This window comes from Struthio camelus, chromosome 12 (genome assembly GCF_040807025.1).
Source record: "Struthio camelus isolate bStrCam1 chromosome 12, bStrCam1.hap1, whole genome shotgun sequence".
NCBI classification, from domain to species: Eukaryota; Metazoa; Chordata; class Aves; order Struthioniformes; family Struthionidae; genus Struthio; species Struthio camelus.
Genome location: NC_090953.1, coordinates 3,629,975 through 3,647,982, shown reverse-complemented (window position 1 = coordinate 3,647,982; position 18,008 = coordinate 3,629,975). Strand labels below are relative to the sequence as shown.

The 18,008-nt window shown below is 42.0% G+C and overlaps 1 protein-coding gene across 1 annotated transcript in view; it reads left to right on the top strand.

The window, feature by feature from the left end:
* SLC24A1 (solute carrier family 24 member 1) overlaps nt 1–18,008 on the top strand; it is a 23,944-nt gene extending 5,936 nt beyond the window's left edge. Inside the window, exons 5-12 of the mRNA XM_009681170.2 lie at nt 1,552–1,614; nt 2,643–2,751; nt 9,382–9,468; nt 11,375–11,484; nt 12,177–12,374; nt 12,743–12,832; nt 13,702–13,868; nt 15,070–18,008. Coding sequence (XP_009679465.2) covers nt 1,552–1,614; nt 2,643–2,751; nt 9,382–9,468; nt 11,375–11,484; nt 12,177–12,374; nt 12,743–12,832; nt 13,702–13,868; nt 15,070–15,319 — 1,074 coding nt within the window. The 3' untranslated portion in view covers nt 15,320–18,008. The remainder of the gene's footprint in view (nt 1–1,551; nt 1,615–2,642; nt 2,752–9,381; nt 9,469–11,374; nt 11,485–12,176; nt 12,375–12,742; nt 12,833–13,701; nt 13,869–15,069) is intronic.

Genomic DNA, 18,008 nt, shown 5'->3' with positions numbered 1-18,008 from the left:
ACTTACCTACTTTCAAAGACAGGCATGGGATTTTGCTTAGTTGTAGTAAAGGAGTTTTTAAAAAACAGAAACCCTACAACCCATCCAGAAACACATGATTAGTATGGGAACAAGACTGTACAATTTTGTTCTAGAGGTAAAAAGGCTTCTGACATGAGAGACTGTCCAAGCCTCTTGTAGATGAGACAGGATTGTTAAAGAAAATTCTCTTTTCCCATGCTAAAGCTGTGTGTGCTATTGTGGTGCTGGTGGTATCACTTGATAGCACAGAAGGGGGATCTGGCAGCCTTCTACAACTACTGTCACCTCTCTCAATCAGCATTTGATAACAAGATCTAAATGCTCAAATTCTACTTCTGTGCATTGACCACAGCTGTGTGTGCTCAGAGACACAATTCTTTGTGCCACTGGTGCTCAGAGAGGGAGGTTTGTGGCTGCTACTACACTGTCCAGGTGTAGTAGAGACGAGACTAGGGCCCCTAACTTCACCATCTTTTGAAGGAAGAGATGCATACTTATACATACAAAGACATGCTGTCTGAAGGCAGTCCCCAGAGCCAATTAACCTTTGTGATCTGGCAGATCTAGCCAGGACGCGGTATCCCAAACACTTGGGACTTTATCTCCCTGAGTCTGCCCAGCCACTTCTTGCTCCCCTCTCCTGCAAATGCTCCCACTGCCTCCTTGTCCTGGGCTACCGCCAGATCGGGCTCCATTTCAAATTGTCCTCTGCCGTTGTCATGTTTTACTAGTCAGATGTGCATCACCAGCGTGCTAGCATGTTTTGCCCCTCCTCCTCTTGGTGCTCCCTTCACACAATCTAAGGAAAGAAAGGAAGAGGGGTGAGGATACTTGAAATTATGGCAAATGGAGAAAGTGCCTTCCTCTCCTCCTCCCAGTCTGTCTTCTAGCGAGGGTTCATGGCTGGGAGTACTGGATGGAGGTCATGTGTTACGTTCCAGGGGGAAACACATCTGCAAGATAGTGTAGCTATACCCATACATCACTATAGACACCACAGCCATCGTCCCAAATTGAACGCAGCCCTTCAGCATCAAGGAAACAAATCCTTGCACTCTGCGTTTACACAGAACTTGCACTTGCATGTAGCAGCATGACACAGAGCTGCTGGAGCTAACCTGTGGGGAAAGTAAACAACTTTATGGAAAGTAAGGCTAATCAGTGTAAAAAGACACTCCTTTGTACCTTCTTTCTCCCTCTCCTGGAAAATGAGTCAGGATATAGATATTTGGGGATGAAGTCTGGGGCTGTCTGCATCTACAGGAATCAGATGGTAGAGGCTATTTGGGTCCATCTCAGGGTACGTACATCCTCACTGAGGGGCTGTAGGCAGAATCCTGCTTCTCTCAGCGGTCACAAGGTTTTGAGGGAGGCACATGGCTTTGGCTCTTTCAGTAGCATCCATGCAGTCATTTGCATTAGCTCTCCCACTTTCTCACGGACAATGACCTGAAGAGCTACCATTAGGTGCCGTAAGAGCTGGTGAGGCCGTAATTGTATTCAGTCCTTTTCATTCTCGTTTATATTCAGAAAAGCAACGGAGCAGTTGCAGATGATGGAACGAAGAAGCCAGCAGATGGGAGGAAGCTGCAGGTAATTTAAGCAACTTAACAGGTATCTGAAGTCATTGTATTTTTAACCACTCACATCAGGTAGGGAATAAAGGCGTCATCTTCTCTGTCAGGAAACCTAGACCAAATCCTACTTCACGCACAGACTCAACCATCCTTGGCACAGTATCCACAGCTTAATTAACAGGACATCTGGCTGAGTTGTGTCCTCAAAGGAATTTTAAAAAAATAAGAGATTACACAAATTGATTTGATTAGCTAGCTGCTAATCAATAGGGTGCTGTTCATTCTACACTTTAAACAGGATGAAATAGGCATAGAGAAATTCAAGTATAATTTTTCTTACCCTGTTTCATGGCTGACTTTCCTCCTGAGCTCCCAGAGCAGTGGCTGGTAGGATCTATCCTTCCCCAAAGTGAATATTGAAGAGCTCATTCCTCTGCTCCTGGGTAAATTTCTGACCCTTTGTCTTCCCAGTGGCTGGCCAGCCATTGGGTGCAGAGGCCTAGAGGCTCTAGAGGCTGCAAACATGACATAACAGATGTTAGCTTCCTCATGTGGATGCTACTTTTTCCCCTATGCACTTAACCTAGTTGAAAGCTCATTAGGGCTCTGGCATGCCTCACTCACATTAAGAGCAGAGCACCAGAGCTTTCCAGTTAAATCAGAAGTCTTGACGTGACTCTAGGATTACCATACGGCAGCATATGTATCTACAGAGTTATCAGTAAGCCGACAACTAAAAGCACTGCATTCTTTGATTGTTACAATCCGTAGTAACATCATCGTGATGCTGAGTCCATTGCATATATCTAAGGACAGATTGGCCTACTATCTCAAGGGCAAGTCTCTTGCTGCGAACTGTCAGTACTCACAGCCAGCCTGTGACCTTGAATGCAGAGGCTAAAATCCATGCTGAACCTGCTCGTTGGGTTAGGAAGATGAGCCTCCGGAGATGCATATCCCCAGCTCAGAGGTGAGCTGGCAGAGATGTTTTGTGAAGGAACCTGCTATTGATCGCTGTGCTTGTACCTTTATTCTGTTCTGTAGCCTACATCAGCTTTACAGCGAGGCAGCAGCTCAGCCTCCCTACACAACTCTCAAATGCGCAGCACCATCTTCCAACTCATGATTTACACCCTGGACCCCCTGGCAGAAGGTGAGTGAATGCTCCACATCTGAGGGACTTTGTTTTGCAGACCAGATCTTAGAGCAGTTTAACTGGGGGCATGCTTTTTGCTGGTGGAAGGCAGCACCACTAAATGTAAACCAATGAAATCAACTGAAGACTAGGCCTCTACTTGTAGATGGACTTCCGTCTTTCACCAGAATCCTGTGCACAGAGCAAAAGGCAGGGAATTTCTTGTCAAAATAGCTCTTTTTACAGCAATTCTTCTTCTCCTCCCTCCTGTTGCCCCCAGTCTAATTGCAAATACCTAATAAGAGGCAGCAAATGAAGATTTCAGCAAATCTATTTTTGCTATTGTCCCAAACTCTTTTCCCAGCAAATGACTGTGCATGAAAGATTACAAAGGCTTTGAAGACTGACGTTTTCTTCTTACCAAGTTGTAATTAATTTAGAGTGTTGTAAGGAGACAGATAAGCTTCAGAAGGCAAATTGTTACTACTTTGATAAAAATTAAGAGCCTTACAATTACAACCCAGATTATCGCTCCCTAGCAAGATTAGTCTTGCTTGCAACCCTGGTCTTTGTCATGAAATACTTTTTATTTCCTCATATTTCCCAGCATGGCAGCAGAGTTATTGGCAGAGCTTATAGGTGTTTAAAGTATAAGCTGATTATGCAATATATTTCTACCTCTCTAACAAATAACAGTCATTTCTAATAACAGCAGCCCCACTTGAAGTAAGATTACAGACTTTATATGCGTTAGAAAGTTAGGGGCTCAATGAAGCATTCTTGAAACGCAGCTCTAAGCAGCGCTGATGATGTTAGCTGAGGCGAGCGCTGCACCACACAGATGTTCCCCTTCTCATTGCATGGCTAGCAAGGACAAACAGCCCTGCACCTTGGCCCTGACATCTGCTTTGCCTGTGCCACACTGATTGCTGCTGCTGTCACTCTTGAGGGAGCATCAGGGCATGTGGAACAGCTGCTGTTACTGGGGTCCTGCCAGCAGTGATGGTTATTGCAATCTCCCATCTTCTGCTATCCCTCTGACAGCAGGAACAGCAAACATGATTTGCACGCTTCCTCCGTCTCATACTACGTCACACCTTATTTGCACTTTCCTAGCTTAGTCCTGACCGCTGGTCTTGTCATAGCAGCATTCAGTTCTGCCTACGTTTTCCAAGAAAGAGGAAGAGCTGGCTCAAACTGTTAGCTTTGCTTTTAACAGACATGAACACAGGGAGAACCCATTACCTATGCCCCTCTTCAGCTGTGCACACAGCCTCTAACAAGGCATAAACCTGAAGAAGAGGAAGAAGTTAAAATACTTGAAGAATTCTTTTTAACAATGGTTAAAATCCCAGTTGAGATCTAAAACACTCAGCAGTTTCCTATTATGATGGTTAAGCCAAACATTGGCATACAAAAATGCTACCAGCCACATTTTGCTGGGGGAGGGAAACCAGATCGCCTTTAAATACTCCAGGGAGAATCTCTGATCCATTTGCAATTTTGACCAACACTGAGCCCTTCTGAAAGCCCACCTGCAACACTGTTTTACCAAAACCAGTATTTGCAGCACACTGCAGGCAATGAGCCACCTCCCCAGGGACTGATCAGCTCAGGACTGGAAGGCATTTTCTTTTAAACTGCCCGGACTGTAGAAAGGCCAGATCTCCAGACTGGTCAAGAGTCTTTGTCCACAAACCTTTAACGTGCTGCTTTGTACGAACTTCAATTCAAATGCAGGATGAAGGTTTATTCTCCAAGAAATGGAGAAGCACGTTAAAGATGTATTATCTTCTTTTTAAATGAGAGTTTTCTTTCGTAGCTTAGCATATGCCCCTCCACTGCCCTACTTGTTCTAAAGGGATTAGCTGTTGTACCATCCAAAGAGAGATTGAAACTAAGCGGATATACACCTCTCGTGTCTATCACTGAGGTTACAAAAAGGACTCTCCAGATCAAACTTCCAGCAACAAAAAACCGATCGAGTGAACAAAGAAGGCTTGATAAGGACAGCAAGACAGATAAGTGTCTACTCTGACAAATTTTAGTGAGAACATGCACTGTATTGCTAGCTGTACCCTAACAAGAACCAGACTCATCGGGTTTGCTGTACTTCCCCCTAAAAAGGTGGTATCAGTAGCACAAGGAGGAAAAAAAAAAAGCTTATGAGAGGATCTGCCATTTCATTTACCACAAGAAAGTGCTGGGATTGAGGGACTACTGCCACTCAAAGAGACTCGCCAACACCTTCTTGGGCTCCCTGCACCTCTGTATGTCTTTGTTCTCTAGCTGGGGACAGCCGCAGCCGCCTGGCGAAGTGCTGGCAGCGCCTGCCTGCCCCAGCCTAGCACACACTTGGCTTTCTGGTCCAGGCTTGCGTCCTCAGTGTGGTGAAACTCTGGGACCTCAGCAGGAGTTGTGGGGGCCCAAGGATGCCAGACTAGGCCAAGAAGAGCACTCCAGTGCTGCCCCAGCCAGTTTAGCCCAGGACGCTCCACAGCAGCATCTCAACAGGGTTGCGAGCAACTGGCCTTCCTAAGGGGCTAAATTCATGATGACCTGTGAATACAGAATAAAGGGAACTATTGGTGATGTTGGATCTTCTCACTAAAAGACAACTGCTTACCTCATTTAGGCTAGACTGGCTTTGAGTTATTGTCTCTGTAAGCTGCAGCCACTAGATGGGAGTGTGACCACACGTACTTAAGTCACAACCATGACAGGGGGCTACAGTTTCTTCAGGAGGTTGTTATTTTGTAGACTCTTTGCTGTAAGAATACCTCTGAGTTAAGGGCATAGCCTCTGCCCCAGGTATTTGTCTGTTGCACTAAACATTGCCAGAAGAGACACAGCTGTTTAGAAAAGATTACAGTAAAGCAAATTACTGATATTACAACAGCACAGCACGCAAAATCAAGGACCCAGCGTGCCAAGTCCTGTGTATCCAGTAGGAGACACTCCTTGCCCTAGTAAGTTCATACCTAAAGAGAAGGGAGTTGAGGGAAAAGGAATTATTTCTGAATAGACTGAGACATCTAAGTGTCTTTGAGGATCTCAGCTAAAAAGATTAAGCAACTTCCCTAGGATGTTCCTGGAAAAGGAAAGATTTGACCCTTCCAAGCCACAACAGGACTGTGAGCTCAGGCTTCCTGTTAATGGTACTACTTGTTCCTTTTTCTTGCCCATTCCTGTAACATCAGTATTTAAAGGCTTTGGTAAAGAACACTGTGCAAAAGAAAAAGGTTGCCAACTATTTCTCTTCAGTTCCTAACTCAACCTACTGAAAGTGATCGCTGTAAGGTTTTCTTCCTTATGTTGCAGTTGCATTTTAGTTGGCCAGCACAGAAGCTGCTTCAGGGCAATGAGAATCCAAAATATGTTGAACTGCCAGCACTGTGCCTCCAAAACTAGCTTCCGGAGACAGAAATCTTAGAAATAAGCTAGAAGTGCAGAAACACAAGCTTTGTTTCCCTACTCCTAATCCACTCTTCGCAGGTGTTGTATTAAGTTCAGAATGTTCAGTATTTCTTTTTGTATTAGGAAAGAATCATTATTTTCCTGTCCTTTTCTCTGTCTGCAGCGGGCTAGGCTCTTTGCTTTAAAAGCCGTAACATTTACATCACCTCCTGAATTATATTTTTGATAGGAATTTCTCATTTTAAAAAAATGGCACAAAATAATCTTCTAGCAACTCTGGTCTTTTCCCTCACTTTCTCTGAAAGCATGCAGAAGCAGAGCTTGTGACCTTTTCAGGATCTTCAGGCAAGATACTGGAGGGAACTGTCAGGGAATTAAGAGGAATGCAGATTTGGGAATGACCTGAGGGACCTTCTCATTTCTGAAATCTCCTGATTTCTGTAGTGTGGTAGAGCATACGACAGTCTTGCCGTCAGGTTATTCTTTAAACTCTAGCCATACAGGGAAGACAAGACAACAGAAACCCCCTTTTATTTTTGAATGCAGGCAAAGTAAGGTTATCAGAGCTGCCTATCCTCAGTATGTCCCAATTAAAGGAGCTAATGATTTCGGAAATTAGACTAGAATAAAGCAAGCGACAGTATTACAGGCTAGAGTTCAGCTAGAAGAGTGCAGGCAGCTACATTTGCTCCTTACTTCATTGGCATTCAATGTCTTGTTTTAAGAGGAAGAAGCATGATACAAAGGGACACAAGGATTTTTTTTTTTTTTAATTACACTTTTAGGACATCAGAAACCCCAGATGACCCATGTTAATGCCAAAATTTAAAGAAAAAATCCTGAAGTCCATGCTATAAATTAGTTCTGCTGGATTAAATATAAGGAAATTACAAGAGCTAAACTCAGCTGCAAGCTTAAGGTCAGACCGGATGCTACCAATTCAGAAGGTAGGAATCTGCCTAAAGGCCATCTCAGGGCCCCTGGACAGAGGTGAATCCTGTGTGACCGGTTATCAGACCAGGTGGCAGAGTACCAGCACAGTGAATGCCCAAAAGGCAGCAACAACCTTTTGCCCACTTAATCTCAGAAACAGGCACTGGAAGATTACCAGGGCAGCTGGAGACTTACTGGTGCAGACTTCAGTGCAGACCCAGAGCAGCTCAAAGGGAGATCCCCACACCCCCCACAGGAGTGTTGAGTGCCTGCAGCGCCCTGCAGCAAAAGCCCTTCTCCAGCAACATGCTCCATGACCATGGCAGAACCGGTGGCTGCCACAAATGGGCTCGAAGCCGTATGCTTCCCTGCTCAGCAGGGCTGGGTTAAGCCACGGTACTAGCAAGGACTGAACTGACAGCTATCCTTCCTCCCCCTGGTGACCTTCAGATCTGGCCTGCTTATAGCCACCTCTTCAGCCAATCTCAGTTCACACTGCATGAAATGTGTGTCAGAGGAATTAAAACCTTTCTAAGTGAGGCTGATCTCATGAGAACGGGATAGTGGCCTGAACCTAATCCATTTATCCTGATAGAGAGATCCTCACAGGCTCCGCTCTGGTCAGTGCCCACAGCTTGCAGGTGAGGGCAGGAAGCCAGGGGCTGGAATTTATATAATCCCTTTGAGGCTGGGCCTGACCGCCCTGACCCTGCTGACAGAAGCTTTTGCAACAGCTCCTGGGAAAAGCTAAACAGAGAGATGCCATTGTCCAGCGGTTAGAGGAGGAGACTGTAGCAAAGGGTCACCTCTTTGTTGCTTTGCACAGCTGAGTATGCTTGTGCTCAGCATCAGCAGAGGGAAAAACTGAGCAAAATGCTTCAAATCCCTTCAGTAGGTTTCAATGCCAATAAACAGCACTGAAGTTGGGAGGCAGGCTTCTTGGCCTTCCCTTCTTGTACAAAAGAGAAAAGCTCATCAGTCCTCTCTCCAGCCTCTGCTGTTTTCAGTGGAAATGCCAGTTAGTGAAAAAAGTGTTCCTGTCAGATGATGAGGGGAATCAGACGAGAAGGCCTTTAGGTCTGAGCCAGTTCCAGGTATTGGACGTGTATCCAGAGTCCACTGATTGTCATGAGGTTCAGCTCACAACTGACGATCTGCCTGCATGGCTCTGAGCCTTAAGCCTTCTGTTTCTATTAACTTGGTATCATGGTGATGAATAAAGTGACAGGGCCCTGCCCTTGAGGCAAATGACATCAACACATTCTTGCTGCACAGTTGACAGTACTGTAGATTAAATCAGTGATAAAGCTTTCAGAGAAAATTAATTTACAGCCCCCCACACAAGCCAAGCATAGCATGGCTTTCCATATCTATTAAAAGTGCCAATTTCTTGTGGCTACTGTCCATTTACAAACCCTGTGACCCTCACCTTAGTCACCGGGTAGCTAGTGCCCAACAGAAGATATAGATTGAAGTGGGGGCTTTGAGGTGATGACCTGCTCACTGGCAGAGCAGGAGTTAAGCCATTTGAGCACAACATCTAATATCTAGCCACGGAGGGACACACTGTTTCACAATTCACTGTGAGCATAGCGCAGATTATAGTGAGAGAAGTCCTCATCAGGCCCAGAAATACCTGATTAATCGGGCACTGCACTGGTGAAGAGTTGATCTCTTGGGTAGTCCTTTGCAGAATAACCTGGACCATGTCGAACCTGGATACCAGGAACTTGGATCAACTCTGGCAGGGGAGACACTTTCGGAGACTCAGATAAATCAACCATTTTCCAGACAACTGAAACGTAAGAGGTTTTTATTGTTCCTTACCATCAGGTTACCAGGCTGCAAGCAGCACAATAAAGCCTCTTCAACAGCCACATGGCAGAAGGAAGGTGTCTTTTTTAGCTTGCACATAATCAAGTCTGAACAAAATCAACAGTCCTTTGGGAACAAAAGGATACTGCATCAAAATTCTTCCTCTATTCTTTCTGCAGTTGCTCCCTCTGAAGTACAGATATCTCCTGTATTACTGAGGAGTCCATCTTCCCCCGAGATTCTTTTTGAAATATGAAGGTATTGATTGCATAGCAAACTGCTGGCATAATTACCATAGTACTAACTATTTAAATATAACAATTATGATCCATTAGCAGCAGCCAAGACTTTAAGGCCACAGCCAGAAAGACAACTCGCAAGTCAGCGTTGACTGCGATCCAGGTGGAAGAATGGGGCGAGTGTATCTGTGTGGAGGTTCCCATAGCTGACAACTGATGACAAATGCATCCTTCTCATTCACAGCAAAATTTAAAGACAAGGTTGACATCCTGAGCAACTTGGCCAAGGCTAAGGTAGACTCTCTGAGCAAGCAAGGATCAAAACCAGAAGGTGAGCACAAGAAAAGTCAGTGCCGTTTACCTTGTTTTGCATTGTAACCTCTTGCCTTCCCAGGCCTGAACACCCAAGGATGGTCAAAAAACACACTAGTGTGACAAAAGTTTTCTATTATTGATCACAGAACCTGCTGCAATACAATAGAAATCATTCAACATACACTAACAGAGGGCAATAAAAGTCATCCTGACAGGAGTCAAGGAACGGTTAGTAAGGAAGGACCTAAACAGAAAGCACCACAATGATGTAGTATCAGTCAGAAAGGTGGAAGAGGGAAAACCAGGCCATTATATACAGCAGCTGTGTGCTGTTATGCTCCTGATCTGTGGTAGCCCCTGCAATTAAGTGTTCTTTAAAACAATGTACCTCTGTTTTAGCCTAGAAATTCAGCACACATGCAGAAGAGCACTGGCCAATTCCTCCATAAAAAGACCTGACTTCGTCTACAACCATTCTAGGGGTCTGTGCATCTTCCCTTTCAATAGTTTTTGCTTTTTATGTTTCACTACTGATACACTGGCCGTTTGAGCTGATGCAGAGGCAGCAGCTAACCTAAGCTACAATATGGATGTGTGCTCTCAGTGAGCTTAGAGACTGAAAAATAAGGAAACTTTTGCATGGAAGATCCCTCCTTCACAAGCAAGCAGCTGCAATACAATAGTCACTCCAGTATCTCACAACATTGGGCCTTGCCCATGTAAATGGGACTAAATTTGAAGAAAATACTGTTTAAGAAATGAGTAAATCCTCAGCTGGTTCAAGTTATTAACACCACATTGACTTCACTGAACTGTAAGTTTTCACCCCATGACAACGTGTTCCACAAACCTTTTTGGTGCATAAATTGATAATACATGTGGAATGTGCACAGCCCACTCTATGCTACCAGTTTGTGCTGAAAGTGTCCCAAGTCTGCTGTCTGAAGGCCTGGTTCCAGAAATGCCAAATGGCACAAAAACATGCATTTCTGAAAAACTCCTCTCTAGACTGGTTCCCGAAAGGCACGCTGGATCAGCTTACTCAGTTCAGAATAAGATATCCAACAATGCCCCCCATTCAGGTACAGTACATAGGATAACATGAGCTTACTGACCTGATGGGTTTGCATTATGTGGAGGGAGTCCCTTAAGCCACATTGCAGCAGTCTGAGAAGACTGCTCTTGCTGTGATTTTAAGTAGTCAGGCATCCTGTATCACCTCTGTCATGTATTACTCATGCTTCAGTACTACTCTGTGCAGAGATTTTTGGGTTTCTCTTGGCTACACAGGTTAATATGGGAAAGCACAGAGGACATTACAGTTATTTCCTTGTATGTGTCAGCACTTTCCTACTTGCATTTGAATATGCACCAAATGCTTAGGGATTAAAGTCTGGCAGCACAAAGCAGTCATTTCTCAGAAGCCTCAAAGAGTATCAGTCCCCTGGAGAATGCCCAGCACCACTAGAAAGAAGTGAAGCAAAGCTTTACACGCCTTCTGGCTTTTAAGGATGGCTTTAATAACATCTGCAGAATCTAGACTGAAACTTGGAAACATTCATCAGTCAGAGGACAGATAATTAGCATTTCCCTGTTCTTATGCATGTTCCTCTCCTTGCAGTTTCAGAAGAAGTAATAACAGTGATACCTTGATGGGTGAAAGCTCCTATGATCACATTAATTCTAAGCCACATCGGCCAGATTCCACCCTGCATTACTAATCACAACCCACAGCAGATATAGGACCAAAAAAACAAAAAAAAAAAACCAAAAAAACCCACCCTTAACAAGCAAGCAGACTGGGTTTGACCTGAAATGCTGCACGTTTCTGTAGGAAACGCAAACCTCCCTGCTGATCAAGGGGAAGGTGACCACTAACCGCTAACATGACTGAAACCAGTATTCCTTCTTACCCTTTTCAGCAGAAGAGGAAAAGCCGGCACAATCACCCAACACTCTTCAAGTAACTCCTGCCAGTGACTCTGAAGCCAGCAAAGACAAACACAAGGCAGACACACCACAAGATGGACAGGTATTTAAAATGAGGATCATAGGCAATGAGAGCTCAGTCCAGACCAAATGCCACATATGCACTTTCCTTCCTCTCCCCTCTAGAGCTTTTCCTGTAGGACCCAACCTGTTTCCCATCATTAGCAGTTTTAAGTAGACTTTTTGTAGTGATGCAATATATACCTCAGAGCTAATTTAAGGAGGTAGCTCAGCTATTTAGGCTTAAGGCTGAAGATAAATCAGGTCCAAAACATCCCTTACTGATACTGTAGAGTGTTTTCTCCTCAAATAGCTCCTCTAGGAGTTTTGAGCTCAAAGTAAGTTACTATCAAACATAAAGGAAGATATGAATGCCTGTGCTGTGTTAATTAATATGCTCTCCTGTTTTGTTCCCCTAACCATCCTTTCCAGTGACTTCATTGAGCTATTTGATCAGCAGAGGGCGTTTTAAAAGCCAGAGAGTAAATGCTTCATTTATGCCAAAAACCTGTCTAAAGGTTGAGTCTAGTTGATCGATACAAACTAGTTACTTACACAGGCATCTGCAATGGGATAGGGTCTGCCTGGATTTTGTCCCCCAATAGCAAGATGTGGGCTCTGGTTGCCTCAATCACTTTACAAATGCGATCTTTGCCAAGGCAACACCATAGTGAATAAAGGCTGTGAAGCTGCACGTTAGCGTGAAAACCAACAGGCTTTTCTCTTAATCCACAGCATTCCTCAGAAAGTGATGACTCAGAAGACAGCAGCTCTGACAATGAGGAAGACAGTGATGACAGCACGGATGATGAAGAAAATGATGAGCCATTATCTCTTGAATGGCCAGAAACCAGGAAAAAACAAGCTATTTACCTTTTTCTCTTTCCCATTGTCTTCCCTCTCTGGAGCACGGTGCCTGATGTTAGAAACCCAGTAAGAGCCTATCTTCCTTCTGCTGTTGGGTTCATTAACTAGAGATTTCTTCTCATCAAGAGATCACAGTGTCTATTTTTGCATGCCTAGAGTCTTTGAATACCTAAACTGCTGTCAATGCTGCAGCAAGTTGGGGCAGGAGCCCCAGCTGCAGCATAGCATAGCTCTAGAGACTTAAAATCACCCAGGATTAGCAACAGTTGGTCATCTAATCAAGGTGACAAACCCAAATACAATTATAATAGAGACCAGGGTCCATGTTAAATCAATTGATTGCATTGAAGTGCTTCAGATGAATAGGTTTCACTGGGATTTGTCAACCTTCCTGAAAGGTCTCAATGTTTTTCTTTTCAAATTTATTTTAACAGGACTCCAAAAAATTCTTTGTCATCACGTTTTTTGGATCCATCATCTGGATTGCAGTATTCTCTTACCTCATGGTGTGGTGGGCTCACCAGGTGAGGGGGTTATTTTCTTTCTGCAAAAAAGACTGACTCAAAACAAGTAGATGAGGATATAGGGAACAATCCATCTCACTGTGGTATTCTATCTGATGAATTACAGCTAGTCATCCATCAAAACAGTAGAAACTTTGTTTTGTTAGAACCCAAAGGGAATTTTCAATTTCATTCTTTTCAATTTGACAAAGAGTCATTTTTTTCAAGGGCTTCCAAGGGAATTTGTGCATCAGTGAAGAAAGAAGTGCAGTCAAGATCTATCTTCATACTTCCTTTTCATGGATGAATGCTTCTGTGCAGAACATAATTACCCTTACCTAATTAAAATTCTAGGAAAATACAGGTTCTGATTCTGGAAGCTGCTGAATGGCCCTCAGCTCCCATTGCCTTAATATTTGACAGGTATTTTGGGAAATATAGCTACCTTGCATCTTGTAGAATCAGATCCACAATTTGTATTTAGTGAAATAGTGTGCATTCCCAATATAATTGGTCAAGTCATCAATTCAAAAACTGTAGTTTCCAATGCCTTCAAAGCATACATAATTTAATTTAAATTAAGATGTCTTCTACCTTTACCTCTCCAGAACAGGTGGACTTAGGACAGAGGAGCGTGTTGCATTGTAACCGACTTCCCCTTGTTTGGTCTTGGCAGCACAGTGCCTTCCACTGTAGTGCTAATCTGAGATCAGCATACACTGCAAAATTTAATATTTCCATCATATAAAGCAAAAAAAAAAATGCTACCACATTTAAGGGAATTAAAAATATAACTCAAATATGGCACAAAACCTAGAAAATTGAACAGAGCAATGAGAGTCTGTGTTCCAAGAATAACAAACCTATCCTACTTTGCTGCTATTTATTAGGTTGGTGAAACAATTGGGATATCAGAAGAAATTATGGGATTAACCATACTGGCAGCAGGAACATCAATCCCTGACCTTATCACCAGCGTCATTGTTGCACGCAAAGGCTTAGGCGACATGGCTGTCTCCAGTTCTGTAGGCAGTAATATCTTCGATATCACTGTTGGGTGAGTATTAGTTCAATGCTCAAAGATGCATTTCTTCTGAAATACAGAACACACTGTTTCTGTTCCAAACAAGGCCACAGTTAACTTAATTTTAGCTGCAATGAATTGGTTGCCCAGCTGCCCCTCATTTAAATACATTTCTAAGCTAACCCAGCCAGGAAAGATAGATCTTTATAACTCAGCACGGCAGAGCTAATATTAATTTGCACATAGTTCAGGTCATTGTTCTGCTGCTTAAAATAATAATTTGTAGGTCAAAACAGAAATACCACTATCTTAACCCAAGAACCTCACCAAGCCTTATTAGTTGCACTGGTAGATGATAGGTGAAAATAATCTTGCACTAAAAAAAAAAAAGCCAGAAACAACAGTTGTCAATAAGACAGGAAACATCACTGTGGGAAGAGTATCACAGCAAATAGGGAAGTGGCTAAAGCACTTTAAGACCGCCCTTTAGCAGAAATTAAGCAAAACAATTTTTTTTCTTTCAAAAAGGTGTTTAGATATTTGCTTATGAAATTGGAAGGGGGGGCTGCAAAAAGAAAAAAGTAAGTAACTTTCAAAATTATATGAAACTTGACCCACTGCAAATTACTATTCAGGTTTCCTTCTAGGAGTCTCCTAGTTAACAGGACTCAAGGAACAGGCTGTGCCTGCCCTGTATTACTTCTCAGGGCCGGTTTCTCTAAGCAGAGTCTTTCATTCATAGCCCTCCCTTTCAGTTACTGTTTGTACTTAGCCAATAATCTAACAATGAATTTTCAAATCAATACAAAATTACTGATTTTTCAGGACAAAACACAACAGATCTTTGGCTAATGTCAAAGATTCATAGGCAGGACACGATTTATCCACTCCCTCAATGGCATTCAGATCCTGTGCAGTCAAGGCTCAGGATCTGTGCTCGTTTCTTTCATCAGTAAAGCACCAGGATTTACTTCTTTATAATAGGATGCTGAGGAACTTGATTCATAAGTATTATTTAAAAACCCTTTCAGATTCTTGGATTGCATTATGATAGTGAAAGGTATTATCCAAATGCATTTTGGCACCAACAGCGTCAATTTTAGGTTTATACTGAGACATATCGAAGATCGTGCTTTTTTTTTTTCCGTAACAATTTAGAAAAAATGCTTAGTTATTATGCAGAAAATGAATTGCCTTAAGACATTTGTTTCAATTACTTTTCCTTTACTTGCAGTTTGCCAGTTCCTTGGTTCCTTTATTCTGTCTTCAACGGACTTAGTCCAGTTGCAGTCAGTAGTAATGGTTTGTTTTGTGCAATTGTTCTCCTTTTTCTAATGCTCCTGTTTGTAATCATCTCAATTGCTGCATGTAAGTGGAAAATGAACAAGATACTAGGGCTCACTATGTTTGCTCTTTACTTTGTGTTTTTGATCATCAGTGTGATGTTAGAAGACAGGATAATATCCTGCCCTGTATCTGTATGACATTTGGACACTCCAAGCATTATTGTTCTTCTAAATAAGATTGATATATATACACACACACCAAAATCAAAAGGGGTTTAAGATAGCTATTGTTCTACTGAATCAACACAATCTGAATTATAACATACACTTACCAAGATTAAAATTAAAATATCTTCAATCTATTAAAACAAAAATCCAAATGGTGCATCTGCTTCTACTGTTTTCCTTTGGATCCAAAAAGATCAGGAATCAGCACAGAACGTTATTCATCATAGTAAGTCTTTTTCAGCATCACAGTCCAAATTATTCATTTAACAAACTGCTTGAGCTCACTAAAGTCAATGAACTTCACTCCAGTGGGAACAAAATCAGACCTTTATGGTTTGTTCCACTCCTTTGCCTAAAATCCCTGGGTGGACACACATTTTGCATTTCAGAAGTGAACTCCCTTAAACTGCATAAAAGCAATGAGCCTCCACACAGAGCACATCATTTCTTAAGGTTTGCACTGTAGCTAGTTTGCCATGACTTCCCTGTGCAGAGGACAACAGTCATCCTCTCATTGAGAGCCACTACAAAGCATCTACAATGGGTATTCAACATACCTCCAGAAAGGTGTACAAAGATGTGATGATGCACATTACAAGTGATGACTGTTGCTGGCCCCTTAAGACCATGGGAAACATAATACTAACATTTTCAGGGAAAAAGTAAAGCAATAGAAGTTATTTCTCCATGCAGTAGAAAACAGGATTTGAAAGTCGCACAGCAGTCCACTTGGCTTCTTTAAGTAGCATCTAATCTTGCAATACAATCCCAAAATTTATTGGCAATTACAACCAATGCAAGTGTGATATCATATGGATTTATATCTCACTCTAAAGAGACTAAATGGATCTGGGGCGAGAATACCAAACTGCAAACTATTAAAAGCTAAAATCAGGAAGTGGAAAACATTACCATAAGAGGAAGTTGAAATGCTCGAGTTTGGTTTTCATCCTGACACTAGCCTCTGGAATTTAGAGACTGCTGTATCTGGCATTAGTTCCTGTTCTCAGCCCTGTCTTTACACAACCTTTATGAAAAATGTCACTGACATCAACTATCAAAAAGCGTGAAGGATTTATTGTTAACATTGCCTCATGTGAGCAAACAATGTAGTTAAAAGTTGCAAACATTTCTGTCATTCTAAACCATTTAATAAAATTTTAATGAAAATAACCAGAGAGATTTTAAGCTTTTTATTGACTCACTGTAAAACTTTTTTTGGATGAGACAGAAAAAGATTTAACATTGTGAACAGTGACTTGCTTATTTTAAATGAACTACAAAACAAAGCAAACATCCAACATACTGTTTTTTGGTAAATAAAGTTTAAACATTACATATTTACAAATCTACAACCATTCTTTTAAAAAGTGCTGCTTGCAAACTAACAAAGTACCATTTTAAAACCCCAGTGAGATAATATCCAGAAATACCCCTCTCTATAATTACTATTTGCATCTCTCATTTGTTATAAAAAGATTTTACATGCAGGAATTGTCTCTGTTCGTGTACACCAATTCATTTGTCAGTGGAAATCTAATTCATCTGCCTGTAACTGCACCAACAGCAAACCTACTCAAAATGGGAAATAGTTATCAGTGTCAGGAAAACAGCACAGTTTCTATTCACATTTCACCGTTTCATCTCCAATAATTATTCCAGTGGAACCATAAGTAAAACAAAATATATATTGCACTGCAAATGTAAAACTTTTGCTTAAGGTTTTTTTGACAGAAGCATTATTTAGTACACAAAAGGAGAAAATTCAGTTCATACAAAATTTTAAATTGAAAATATGTCTCAAATATTTATCTACCTTTGCAGTACTGGAAAATATACTCAAACTGCTTTTCTAATAAAGGACAGTGAGATTTGAAAACTATTTCAACACTGAGTTGTATGATGCTTAAAAATTATCCTCCTCAGGACCTGTATTTTGAGCATTATGATATGAATGAGGAAAGTTTCCCACTTAAAGTATATCACTATTCAACTACATATTTTTTATTGTACTTCTACAGTGGAATGACTTGCAACACACTTAAAACAATTCATTAAAATTAAGTATAATGATTTCACTTGAAGTACTACATGATAGTAATTTAAAAGCACACCCAGCTAAACATCAGCAATGCTTCAGGAATGCCACTTTGAGGATGCAAGCACACAGTAAGATTGCTTATCTTAAAAATACATATACAATTGTTTTCATGGTGCATTAGATACTCTCCTGATAATACCGACAGGACTGCTGATACTTGAATGAAGTGGCAAACTTGTTAGCTTTATAAGAAATGAAGACAGCTGAAAGTACTTACAACTAAGCTGGAACTAGAAGGGAGAGAGACTGGGCCACGTGTTACAAGTGTTGCCTCTATTCCTGCACTAGTACACACAGTTGCAGAGTAACATCCTAATAAGGGAGAGGTGGTTAGAGATCAGGCTCAGTTGCTTCTACCAGATGAAAATACGAAGTGTGAAGCCTGCTTCATAGCTCATTACCTCTATAACACCATGGCAGCTCTGGAAAAAGCAGTTGCCCTCCTTCATGGCTTGAAGGTGCTATAAAACAGTGGCTGCCCCAAGTCATAAATGATGTGGGAAATGACTGTAAAGAGCTAGGAACACTCCATTATGCACAGCACAAATATGTACAAAT